This window comes from Culex quinquefasciatus, chromosome 2 (genome assembly GCF_015732765.1).
Source record: "Culex quinquefasciatus strain JHB chromosome 2, VPISU_Cqui_1.0_pri_paternal, whole genome shotgun sequence".
NCBI lineage: Eukaryota > Metazoa > Arthropoda > Insecta > Diptera > Culicidae > Culex > Culex quinquefasciatus.
The window spans coordinates 34,091,727-34,105,120 of NC_051862.1; the positions used below are offsets into that span (position 1 = coordinate 34,091,727).

The following is a 13,394-nucleotide window of genomic DNA, read 5'->3' on the forward strand; positions in this document are numbered from 1 at the left end:
TCTACACCACTGTATTTTTTCCAGTCAGCCATTCAATCTCCATCTTCCAATGCCTAGTTTGCGCTCTATCACGGTTCAACGCGAATAGTTCCGTTCTGCCAGGTGATTTACCCGGCAGCCATCGAGCGCTATAATTGACTCTAGACGACCCAAGTACTTGTCCGAACCACCCCCGCCCACTTGTCCGAGAGGGTGCCCTCCTCAAGAGCACTAATTAGTGTTTGTCGTCTCACTTCTGTCGAGTGCTACTCGGGTCTGTCTTCATTTGAAGCGTTTGCTCTGGTTTATTTCCCACCAAGCAAAATTCGGTTGAAATGGTTAGATAAACGAAACTCACTATCAAATGCCACAAATGTTCGCAGATTAATTGCATTTTTGATTAAAATCAAGGTTGCCAGAATCAATGGGTTTGTGTTTCTTGAGGGAAACAAAATGTGAAGTTAATACCTGCAGACTTTAGCAAATCCGGCTAGAGCGAAACTTCCCAGCCTCGGTGCGCTGCTTGACTCGATAAATTAACTATTAGGTAAATGGCAATAAAAAAAGGTCGAATGAATTATTCTCAATGGCCAATTCAGATTCGAAACTTTTTTTTGCCTTCATTGACGGCAGCCGTTCGAAGAGTAAGATTACTTTGTGGCACATTCTAATAAATTATGCATATAAATAAAATAAGTGCGGAATTTTGATACATTTCAAGTTCAAGGAAGAATCCGAAACTTGCTGGAAGGCATCGCGACCACACACTAGGGTCTCTCTGTGTCTTCAAATTATTTCATTAGGAATCGATGTTTTGCATACCGGTAGCCAATTACGGAAGACGACCTGGTACTAGCAGTAGCGAGGCGAGATTCGTCACGACTTTTAGCAGATGAACGGTGTATGTAGTGTTCATCAAGCAAGCGTGTACTACAAATTTAGTACATATCATTGGATCAAGGTCTTTTAATGAAACCGGAAGTTTCACATGTTTAATGTGGTTCATTCAGTTGAGTGAAATCAAATTGTAAGCTGATATTTCGTTAAATTTAGTTTCAAGATATAAAAATATTTCAACTCAGAAATTCAATCCATTATTTAGAAATGCATTTTTTTTTTTGCATTTCTAAATAAAATTATCAGGTATCTACTCGAATCGTTACAACCAACACATTCAAAATTGCTTGAGTTTCCACCTCAACACACTGACTGGCTCTCGACTTGGTTAACATTTCGTTGATTAGATTAACCCCCCCCCCTCCCCCCTGGACCTCCCTCTCCCTCCTACCCTTCGTCAACACCACGGTATCAATCACCATTTATCTGCCAAACCAAATTATGGACTGTATCGATTGGTTGAGGAGGAAAACGTTAAGGCTGATGCCAAATCCGTTGCAAATTTACTGTTCGCCGTTCGGATTAGTCGATGGTGTGTATGAATGAGGTAATGTGTGTAAGTGGATGTGTTTAGTATGTACAGAGAGTAAACATTAAAATTTCTACGTATTTTCATTAACTTTGGTAAATTCAGCAGTTTTTGAATCCAGTTTCCAACAAACAATACATTTTCAAGCAGCAAAACGCAGTTGACTTTATAACATTGTTTACACATCATCAACATCATGGAGAATCATCGCACCCAAGCTGTGCGTTGAGAGCAAAGCCGGCTCTACTAAGTGATGAAGCATCGTGATACAGATAAATGTGAAGGATAGCCCATCGAGAGCCACGGCACGAGACCCCGGCCCGCAAAGTGGTGCTGAGCTGTGTGCTGTACTGCCAAACATCAGTGCAGGGAAACTCCTCGAAAGTCAACACGTCGGAACACGTGTTCTATGCTGCATTCGTGCCAACATTGTCAGTACAAAGCGTTACATCGTTTGCGTTTGAGGTTAGATCTTCCCAACAACACAGTTGAACAAAGGAAATTCAAAAGTGACAGCTGACGCTAGCGCCTCTATCGGCTAGCACTTGAACTTCTCGCATGCCTATCTCAGCTTTTCGAATCTACTTGTCTGTGGCATTGTGTATTCTGCTCGTGTTTGAGCAAATTGCTTCAAGACTTAATGTACGAAGGTAAAGTCAACAAAAAGAGTGATGTTCTTCCGCTGGTTGTGTGGTAGTGACGTCCCACTTGAAAAGATGGTCGCGGCACGTAGGACCACATCAGCATCCCACTCTAATTTAGATTCGGGTTTTACGAGTGGTTTGGCAAGGATGACTCAAGCGCGTTCGAGGAGCGTCCGAAACCGATTTGTTTCCGTTCTAAAGTGGCGTCTGTTACCCTTTCGACAGCGAGAGTGCGTTGGAACAAGATCGTTCGTTGAACTAAACGTGTCGTGATCTTAATTAGGCAGACACAGTCCGGTCTTCATTTTTTTGTGAAGGTTCCAGATTCTTGACCTCTGGTGCCGTCTGCCGCGCCAAATTTGGCACAAGTATTGTATATCCTGATTGAATGTTAAAACCTTAACCAAAGTTTTCAAACCAATTAGAGTTGAAAACTCTCTGCAGCGAGATCCATCCATCACCATTCCGGTTCCCGCATATCATGAGTATACCGCTATCGATGAATGTCATTCCGCGACCTGTTGACCTCCGTACGAATCTTCACGATCTTCACCGAACCGGTCGATCGAACCTCGGAACGCGCCGAAAATCGCGATCGACCCGTTTCCAACCAACCGACTAATCGTTTCACGGGCAAACAAAGCCCGTCTGCACGAAAGACGAAAGCCGAAAAAAAAACTCAAAACCGATTGCATAATTGGCCCGCGAAGAAAAGACCAACATACTAAACTAACCAGCAGCGCATGCATTGGTGTAGAGGAGATCCAATCGAAGTCGATGACGAAGATAACCAAAGTGTTGATAGATGGTGGCGTATGGAACTGCTACTAATACCACTAACGCGTCATGGTGATTTTTGGCTGATCGAAGTTTGCAAATGAAACATCAGTTGATGCGTCTATTGTTTATAAACAAAATTGATGCTATTTTTAAAAAATGTTAATTTTAACAATTGAATTATTCAAAAACAATGCTAAAATTGCTGCAAATATTTTTTGAACTTAGTTTCTGCCTCCATCCAAACATTTATTAATGACCACTTTTATTAAAGTACATTTTCCGTTACTCGACTGTAAAAAATTTTGGAACATGTCATTTTATTGGAAATGTTGTTTTCGAATCTACATTAACCTAGAAGGGCCATTTTTTTCATTTAGAACAAAATTTTTCTTTTTAAAATTTCGTGTTTTTCTAACTTTGCAGGGTTATTTTTTAGAGTGTAACAATGTTCTACAAAATTGTAGAGCAGACAATTACAAAAATTTTGATATGTAAACATAAGGAGTTTGCTTATTAACATCACGAGTTATCGCAATTTTACGAAAAAAAGTTTTGAAAAAGTTACTCTATGCGTTTCTCTTTGTTTCGTCGTCCGTGTCTGTCGCGGGCAGGGTTGCGAATGAGCGAGCGCTCACGGAAGGCTTGCTCGCTCCAGCTGGAGCGTGAGTTTTTATCAGGTAGCTCGTGCTCGCTCACGCTCACCGGAGCGTTTTGCGCTCACGTGAGCTGGTGAGCCAAAGTAGGTAGTTGTTTTTTTCTGCCTGTTTGAAACGAAGTTTCCAGAACTATCCCAGCACAGGCAGCAAAAACAAATAAGAAAGTGGTCGAACAAACAAAAGTAAGCAATGAAATGGATTGGGTCAGCGAACGGAAATATACGTTCTATTTAAAATCGAGACATTTTTGAACAAGGAACAAGAAACTAAATTCATAATGTAAACCTTCATTGACGTGAAGAGATGCACTGTTTGTTCACAAATCAAATCCATATTGGACCATATTGTATTGCTGCTATGTACATTTTTTTGTCAATTTATGTATATTTTATTTTAAAATATTGACAATTTATGTAAATTTTTCATTAGGTTTGGTTGCGGAAGTGTTGAACAAAATCCTTTTTCTGGAAGAAGAGCCACCCTATACGTGGTGAAAAATATTGTTAATTTATTTGATTTGAGTCAAAAGGGTTATTTAAACCCTTAGCAATTTTGAGGCTTATATTTAAAAATAGAACTGTTTCTAAAATGTTACCCTATTTTCTAAAATGTTTGCCAAATAAAGACAAACCTTTTAAAAATGATCCGCCGTTTCTAATCACTGAATCGCTGAAAGATTTAATAATTGGAAAAACTTTTTTTAATGGTAGCTTATTCTGACCCGCAATCTGGAAATGTAGTCAAAACACTGATTAGGTACATAAAACAGTTTAATGTAATATTTTAATCAACCAAGCATTTAACATTGAATCGAACTTACCAAAGCATTGATCTTCTTGAATCAATTAATTGTTTTGTAAGTTTTTCTAAGGTTTACAGGCCCTTTTATTTAGGCGTCTATACCCCTTCCCTGCACCTCTCTGCTACAATAAGGCCTTTAAATTCTGAAATATTTATAAATTTAATTGTATGCCTAAAAGATGATTTGCCCCTAGCGAATCAAACATTTTATTTAAAACATGGTTGATGAAAATAAGCTATTCCAATTCATTTATCATAACATTTGTTCACAAAGTCATAATTCCACAGCCCTACTGCACCTTAAGCAAAAAATCCATAAAGAATTGAAAAAAAAAAAACTTTTTCAAAAGCGTTAAATGATTAGCGACACGTCCAAAATGAGCGCTCCGTGAGCGAAATATGAACGCTGAAAAAATCGGAGCAAACGTGAGCGCGGGCAAACGTGAGCTAGCTCGCGCAGCGCTCCTCCTCACGAATGAGCGAAAAGTGAGCGCTCACGAGCGCGTGAGCGCGTGCGGAACGCAACACTGGTCGCGGGTGACCAAGAACGGCCATGATCAACGACGACAAACATTTTCAAAACTTTTTTGCGTAAAATCACGATAACTTGTGATGTTTATAAGCAAACCACTTTTTTTTATAAATAAAATTTTTTGTAATTGTCTGCTCTACAACTTTTTTTTTATATGTTTTAGAGAACATAAAATGCCAACTTTCAGAAATTTCCAGGTTGTGTAAAAAATCATTGACCGGGTTATAAATTTTTTAATCAATAGGGGAAAGTGAGGCAAGTGTAACAAGCTAAGGAAATGCACGTTATAACCCATTAAAAAATTAAAAAATCTGTCGGATTTTATTATAATCATCTTATTCTAGGTCTTGACTAAGACTTTGTTGGAACAAGTTTTCAAAAAATCCTGTTTTTTTTAATGTAAAAAAATGATTTTAAAATTTTTGATTTTCCGTACGTTTTACTCAACTAGTGGGGCAAGACGAACAACCCGTTGGGGCAAGAGGAACAATGCATGAAACAACAAGTTAATTTGCTAACAATTGAACTGTTATCACTTAGATACATCAGATTAAAATATATTTGAAAGGTTTCTTCCATTTTTAAGAATTAACAATAATATTTTACTAAAAAAATTATCGTTTTTACGAAAAAAAATATATCTTAGATGATAAATAGTAAATTTTCATAATATCACTATTATTTGTCTGGACATTTTTTTAACAATTGTTTATCAGTTATTAAATACTTTCATGTATTTATTTTCCAATAAAATATGTGTTCATTTTTCGATGTAAAATCAAATTTGCAATCAAAAAGTACTTTAGTGAAATTTTGATAAAGTGCACCGTTTTCAAGTTAAATCCATATTTAAGTGACTTTTTTGAAAAAAGTCGCAGTTTTTAATTTTTTTAAATAAGTGCACATGTTTGCTCACTTTTGAAAAAAATATTTTTGAAAAGCTGAGAAAATTCTCTATATTTTGCTTCTTCGGACTTTGTTAATACGTTGCTGTTAGTTGTTAGTTGCTGAGATATTGCCATGCAAAGGTTTAAAAACAGGAAAATTGATGTTTTCTAAGTCTCATCCAAACAGCCCACCATTTTTCATTGTCGATATCTCAGCAACTAGTGGTCCGATTTTTAATGTTAAAATATAAAACATTTGTGAAATTTTCCGATCTTTTCGAAATCAATATTTCCAAAATTTTCAAATCAAGACTAACATTTCAAAAGGGCCAAACATTCAATATTACGCCCTTTTAAAATGTTAGTCTTGGTTTAAGAATTATGAAAATATTGTTTTCGAAAAGATCGGAAAATTTAACAAATTTTTCATATTTTAACATTGAAAATCGGAACATTAGTTGCTGAGATATCGACATTAAAAAATGGTGGGCTGTTTGGGTGAGACTTAGAAAACATCAATTTTCCTGTTTTTAAACCTTTGCATTGCAATATCTCAGCAACTACGGGTCGTATCAACAAAGTCCGGAGAAGCAAAATATAGAGAATTTTCTCAGCTTTTCAAAAATATTTTTTTTTAAAGTGGGCAAACATGTGCACTAATTTTAAAAAATGAAAAACTGCGACTATTTTAAAAAAAGTCACCTAAATATGGATTTAACTTGAAAACGGTGCACTTTATCAGAATTTCACTTTTGTACTTTTTGATTGCAAATTTGATTTTACATCGAAAAATGAAGTTGAAAATTTTTTGCGACCAGAATTTCGATTTTTTGAAAAAATCAGTATTGGTTTAAAAATTCATAACTCGGTCAACGATTTTTTGCCCATCCTGAAAGTTTCTGAAAAGTTAGCATTTGATGTCCTCGAAAACATATCAAAAAATAAAAACAATTAAAAACAGTTTTTTTTTGCAAATCAAGTTTTAGTGATAGAAAGTTAAATAAAAAAATCACCATTTTTTTACCGTGTCTCATTTTTTCCAGTGTAGTCCGTAACCATACCTACAACTTTGCCGAAGACATCAAATCGATCAAAAAATTCCTTCAAAAGATACAGATTTTTGAATTTTCATACATCATTTTTGTTGGACAGCTGCCAAATTTGTATGGAAAATTATATGGAGAATCTAATGATGCAAAATGGCTTCTTTGGGCATACCGAAGGCACCAAATAAGTTTCAGTCGGATTAAAAAATACAAAAATTAAAATTGAAGAAAAAAGACCGATTTCGTAGAGAATTGCTCTTCTAGGTCAATGTAGATTCGAAAAGTACATTAAATTTCTTTTAAAATGACATGTTCCAAAAAAATTTAGATTCAAGTAACGGAAAATGGAAGAGTTTTTAAAACTTTTTTAGTGTTTTTTTTTCGATGAAAAATACGTTTTTTTCGGAATTCTGAGTACGCCATCAAATCGAGCGTCTAATTTTACGTAAAAGTCCCTTTGACACCAAATTTCTTTCTCATCACCGTTTCAGGCTGCAAATTATTGAAAAACACCTCTTTTTTCGCATGTTCAAAAATGGAAGGGGTCGCACCGCCCCTCCGTCACAAGATATCAAAAAACGGACCTCGGATTCGTGATCAAGGACAAAAGTTACCCCTTAGGACAAAGTTTCACGCAAATCGAAGAGGGGTCGGGGCAACTTTTCCCGATTTCGTGTGAGTTGGCAGAGATTTACCAACATTTTTTACAGTTGAATAACGAAAAATGGCAGAGTTTTTGATTGTTGTGCAACAAAGTGTGATTGATTTCTAGCTATTATTTTTCCATCTATTGCTTGAAAAATTAAACATCCTCTGACCAGTGCTGCAGTCCAACCCCTAGTTTCATGAGCTACATTCAAAACAAGTAGAACAACAACAAACAAAATATTTTTCCAAGCTACCACTGAAAACCACCCCAAACACAGCGTCCAACAACATCCAAACAGCTCACATAAACATACAACAACAACAACAACTCGCGTGACCTCCACGCGCGACTTATGATCAGCGAACGCGCGCTCGCGCCCATCAAAACATTGCCGATAAAAGTCAACAGTAAACAAACACAAGCGACGAACCTGCCTACCGGGCCGGCTCGGCCCGTAAACTATAGTCAAAGCAAAGTGGCGATACTTGTCCAACATCGGCCAGCAACAACAATATCGACGACGCTACATCTGCCTATGTGTGTGAACCACCGTGATAATGACCCAGCTGACGATAATACGATGAGAACCTGTCCGCTTCTTGAGACCAGCTCAACAGCACCAGCTGGATCATGACGGAAGGGTCAACGACGAAATGCCATGCGCCGCCGTGTGTCATCGAAATCGGCGAGTCGGCTTGTCAAGCTCTCAGAGGTAACTAATCGGAGGCAACGCCAGAGAAGTACCGGTACTTTGCTTATTAAGTGATGTAGACAGTGTGTAGGAGAGATGGGCGGGGCGCGTGAAGTTGTAAACGATAAGCGATCTCCATAATGTGCCCCCGGCTCACTGCGTCGGACATGGCACGGCTATGGCCGGAACAAGCGGTCAGTTTCATCAATGAGTCAGGGGTGAAGTCGGGGAGAAGATAAATGTTACGAGAAAATGTTCAAGAGCGTTGAACGAAATTTGATTCAAGCTAAAAGTGCGTGTGCCTCGAACTAAATTTAAGAAATAATTTTAAAACTGTTTTAATATTTATATCTATTATTAGGCTCTTTTAAAATGTTAGTCTTGAAAATCGAAAGGATCAGAAAATTTTACAATTACATATTTAATTTTTTTTTATTGCAAACTATCAGTTGCTGAAATATTGCTATTTGGGTGAGACTTTGGAAACAATTTTCAGGTTTGTTTTTTTGTCTCAGTTGTATCTCAACAACTAGCGCGCGGTTCAACCTTCAATGACTTAGACGAAATGTTAGGGAATTTTCTTAATCATTATAAACTCGGTGGCAGCATTTTCGGCAACGTCAAAGGCTCGAAAATAAATCGTTACTTTAATTTTTTGGCATGACTACATCTTAGCAATCATATATAATTCAACCCGAGATGGACAAAAATTTACACTATTTTTTCCCGTCTTGGCAGGAGTTGGCCATGACCACAGTATATTTCAACTGAGACGGTTCGGTTAGTAACCACCATAGGTCTCTAGATCGTTTGAAGCGAATACCTTTCTCTGGCTAACGATTTCTTCTGAAATTGTACAGACATAGATCGGTAATGCAGATGACTAGGGCCAGGCAATCCCCGACTCCCTCGTCCAGTTCATGAGTATAGTAGATGGCACTGGGCTGTTTTAAGACGGTGTTAGTATTTATAAAATGGTTTGGATATGTTATACCTTATGACATTATTTCGCTACTACGGATCATTTCAGTTCTAGAGCATTAACTCCATGATGGCCGACTGGTTAGCGTTCCAGACCATCAATCCAAAGGTGTGAGTTCGATTCCCACCTGATTCTTAAAGGCTTTTTTGTTCATATTCTAAGTTCAATTTCTGATCCCAAATTTCAAGGGAACCGACCGGGAATTGATCCCTGAACCTTCTGCTTTCGAGGCAGAAGCCGCAACCATTAAGCCACAGAGCCGATCACCAAAAAAAATAAAATTTCTAAAATTATTTTTTTACAAAAAACTGTAACTTTAAAATGGCTTTACCTCGAAAACGGTTCATTTTATCAAAAAATACAAAAGTACTTTTCGATTCCAAACTCAATTATTTGGGTTTTTTAACCTTTTTTTGGAAAATTTTAGATTCTTTCCAAAATTCTTTTTTTTCTTCAAAAAATCATAACTTAAAAGCTTGAACTTTTTGTCCAATATAACATATTAAAAAATGAAATAAAAGTGAGTCAAAATCGAGTTTATGTGAAAAAAACCTCAATAAAAAAAAGCCTGCTTTTCCCACTTATTTGCCGAAGACACCAAGTCGATAAGGAAAACTCTCTTCAAGAAACAGATTTACATATGAATATAGGGACCATCCATAAACCACGTGGACACCTTAGGGGGGGGAGCGAGGACAGCGATTACACAACTCGTCATTTTTTGAAGCTGATGTCAGTAAACGCCTCAGTTTCGTCAAGGTATGATAGATGTGGGCTCCCTGCACACTCTCCAATCGACAGAATTGAATTTTAGTGGATTCCCTGGCAATAAACAAAATTTTAAATTTGGGTACAAATTCTATGGAATTATCTTAAGCGACCATCCGCACCCATGTTTATCCATGGGGGTAGCAAAAATAAGGGTGTGCACATGGTTGGTTACATGAAGGAACCAAACCAAATCTACAATTTTATTTATTTGCAGGGAATTCACTAAAATTCAATTCTGTTGATTGGATCGTGTTCAGGGAACCCAAATCCTTAACTGAGGCGTTTACTGACATCAACTTCAAAAATGTCGAGTTGTGTTATCTACGCTCCATAAAAAATCATTTGTTTTGTATGGAAATTTTCCACGAGGGGGGGAAAGGGTTTCTGAGTATTCAAAAAATTGTCCACGTAGTTTATGGATGGTCCATTAAAAATAAACTGTATTAATGAATCAAATTTAAAACACCAAAAAAACAACTATGAACATTAAAAATATTCAAATCAATGCTGAATATTTTTTTATGTTGTGCAAAACTATTTTTCCTCGAATACAAATGAAAATCGTAAATCTAGGTTTTTCTGTTTTAATTTTTTTAAGGATAATTTTTTCCACAAAATCATAACTCCATTTTATTAAAATACATCATCCTAACTCGATTTGAAACATAACAAAATTATTTGTTTACATTAAAATAAAATAAAAAGAAAATCGTATTTCAGATATTCAACCTTTTGCCTTCCTCACTGAGGTAAGGCTATAATCCTGCTCTAAAAATGAACTTTTTATTAAAAGCTCGAAGACCCACCTTCATATATTACATATCGACTCAGAATCGAAAACTGAACAAATGTCTGTGTGTGTATGTGTGTATGTATGTATGTGTTCAAAAATCTTGCCAAGTTTTCTCAGCACTGGCTGAACCGATTTCGATCGAACCAGTTGCATTCGACTTGGTTTAGGGTCCCATAAATCGCTATTGAATTGTTTGAAGTTTCGATAAGTAGTTCAAAAGTTATGTATAAAAATGTGTTTTCACATATATCCGGATCTCAATTATTTGTATGTAAACGATGTCCGGATCCATCATCCAACCCATCGTTGGTTAGGTAATCAAAAGACCTTTCCAACAAGTCCACAACATAGAAGATCTGGCAACCCTGTCTCGAGTTATGAACACTTAAGTGATATTTATGTACTTTTTTGAAGCCGGATCTCACTTAAATGCATGTAAACGATGTCCGGATCCATCATCCGACCCATCATTGGTTAGGTAATCGAGAGACCTTTTCAACGAGTCCACATAATTGAAGATCTGGCTACCCTGTCTCGAGTTATGACCACTTAAGTGATAATTATGTACTTTTTTGAAGCCGGATCTCACTCAAATGCATGTAAACGATGTCCGGAACCATCATCCGACCCATCGTTGGTTAAGTAATCAAAAGACCTTTCCAACGAGTCCACATAATTGAAAATCTGGCAACCCTGTCTCGAGTTATGACAAATTAAGTTATATCTGTGTACTTATTTTTCTGTACCTAAAAAAATTAGATGAAATATGTGTCCAAACCTCTCATATTACTCATTGTTGGTAAAAAGTGAGGAAGGTATCAACCCTATAGGTGGATTAAGTTAGTTTTTTTTATATATTTTTTCCGAGTCACTTAAGTCATCTTGAAGAGCAAACAAAAATTTAGAACATATTTTCATGAAGTAATACAAAAAAACCAAGACTTAAGTTATTTAATTCGAACTTAACATTGTCAAAAAAAAGTTGGAAGTAAAAATAAAACACTACAGATATCTGGTATGAATCGGGACACATAAAGGAATGTAGACAGCTGATTTAGCCTTGTTACTGCCCAATATTTGGATATTGGTCACAGATTAACAAAAATGGTGCATCGATATCCAAATTTCAAGCTATTAAGTGCTTTTAAACCTGCTGTCCCTATTCAGACTGTAGTCCCGATTCACCCCAGAAGACGACACCATAAAAAATAATTTTTTGAAGTGCTGCAAAATTTTCCTAACCGTTTGGGCTTTGAAAATCTAACAATTTGTTGCTGAGATAGAGCCTCAAATAATTGTTACTTACAAGAAAAATTCTAATTGTCACAAATTTTGTCTATATTTACCTACTGACGATTTAGAAAATATTTGCTAAATTTTCAAATTTTGAATTATGACTGTAACCGATTTGATGAAATTTCAGAAATTTTCAAAAAGGTCTAAAAGGTCAAAACTGTGTATTTTATTTTAGAGAATAGAGAATAATGAAACTACCAAACAAAATTAATTTTCCTTCAAATTTTGGTTCCAAGGTAAAAAATTCAACATTTTACAAGATTATAAAAAAAATAGTTAGAAGCTTTAAAAAATTATAAACTGTTCTGTTCTTAAACACATTAAGAATCCCGAAAAACTACCACTTCTACCCTGTCCAATAAATCACTTCCGAACACAATCTGTCATTCAAGTTCAGGTGCCACCACCGACTCGCACCCGCCACTCTCTCGATTAGCATTTCTACTTACCGCTAGCACCGCCAGCCGTAGATTTCCCATCGCTCTGCGACAATTGTGTAGTACTAGAGGGGTGACTTATGCTCGCCGCTAATGATGATTACTTCTTGTAATAGTTTTTCCGCGAGTTGATGAGTTTTTCCACCTAGCTCTAGCGCGTGTATTGTGTGCTCAGCTATTCATTAACACTTTTCCGCGGCGCGACACCACCGTACGTCATGAGATCTTGACGTTCTACGACCGCGACTTAGAACGCAACTTAGGGGTACGGTAGTACACGGATCAAGCGTTGCGCGCGAACGTTAGACGAATAAATAAACAGTATAAATAAATATTATATTAATGGAATGTGATGCGATGAACTGTGCGCGATTTGCGATTCTCTACGACGTGTGTTCAGGGTGTTCAGGCGTCAATGGAAAGGGTAAACTTCAGTCGGTTCTTCATAGACGAATCCGCTGCTGCACTGCCGATGATGAGGCACGGCGCCCACAAGTTCCCATCGATACGATCCAGACTATCGGAGGATTTCCGTAGATCCGGCTTCTAAACTTCTAGCGAACGCGATCTTTGTCCTTCAAATTAGACAAAGTCCTTCGGGAACACCTTCCCGGGGAAAACACTTTCCACTCACACGCACACACAATCTGCAGTCCCACCACTCTCTGTTTCACTTTCACAGGTCCTCCGCTAGAACCCTGGAACCGCTTTAAGATCTTCACCGGGCGACCGTCTCTAACTAACTGACCCGAGAATTGGCGAAAACCTTACCTTAAATGCGGCAATTCAACGAACCCGCGCGCGCGCTCGGATGATGATCACGGAGGTCTCTCACGCGCAAATCAGCAGCCCGTTGATGTTGAGATTGCTCTCCGATCTTGGATGCAGCGGTGTTGTGTTAACGGTGAGTTCCTCGAGCACGTGGGTTTTGCGGTGGAACTTGCTCAGAGAAAATCAGAGTCTCCGAGAGAGAGAGTTTGCATACTGAGCACGATCAGCTGCTCGTCCAGGAATCAACGAACTT

At 37.4% G+C, this 13,394-nt stretch overlaps 1 protein-coding gene across 3 annotated transcripts in view; it reads right to left on the minus strand.

The window, feature by feature from the left end:
• LOC6045038 (glutenin, high molecular weight subunit PW212) overlaps positions 1-13,125 on the minus strand; it is a 51,651-nt gene extending 38,526 nt beyond the window's left edge. For all 3 annotated transcript variants that reach the window (XM_038253238.1, XM_038253237.1, XM_038253236.1), the window contains exon 1: positions 12,383-13,125. In XM_038253238.1, coding sequence (XP_038109166.1) covers positions 12,383-12,412 — 30 coding nt within the window. In that variant the 5' untranslated portion in view covers positions 12,413-13,125. The remainder of the gene's footprint in view (positions 1-12,382) is intronic.
• Positions 13,126-13,394: the final 269 nt, after the last annotated feature.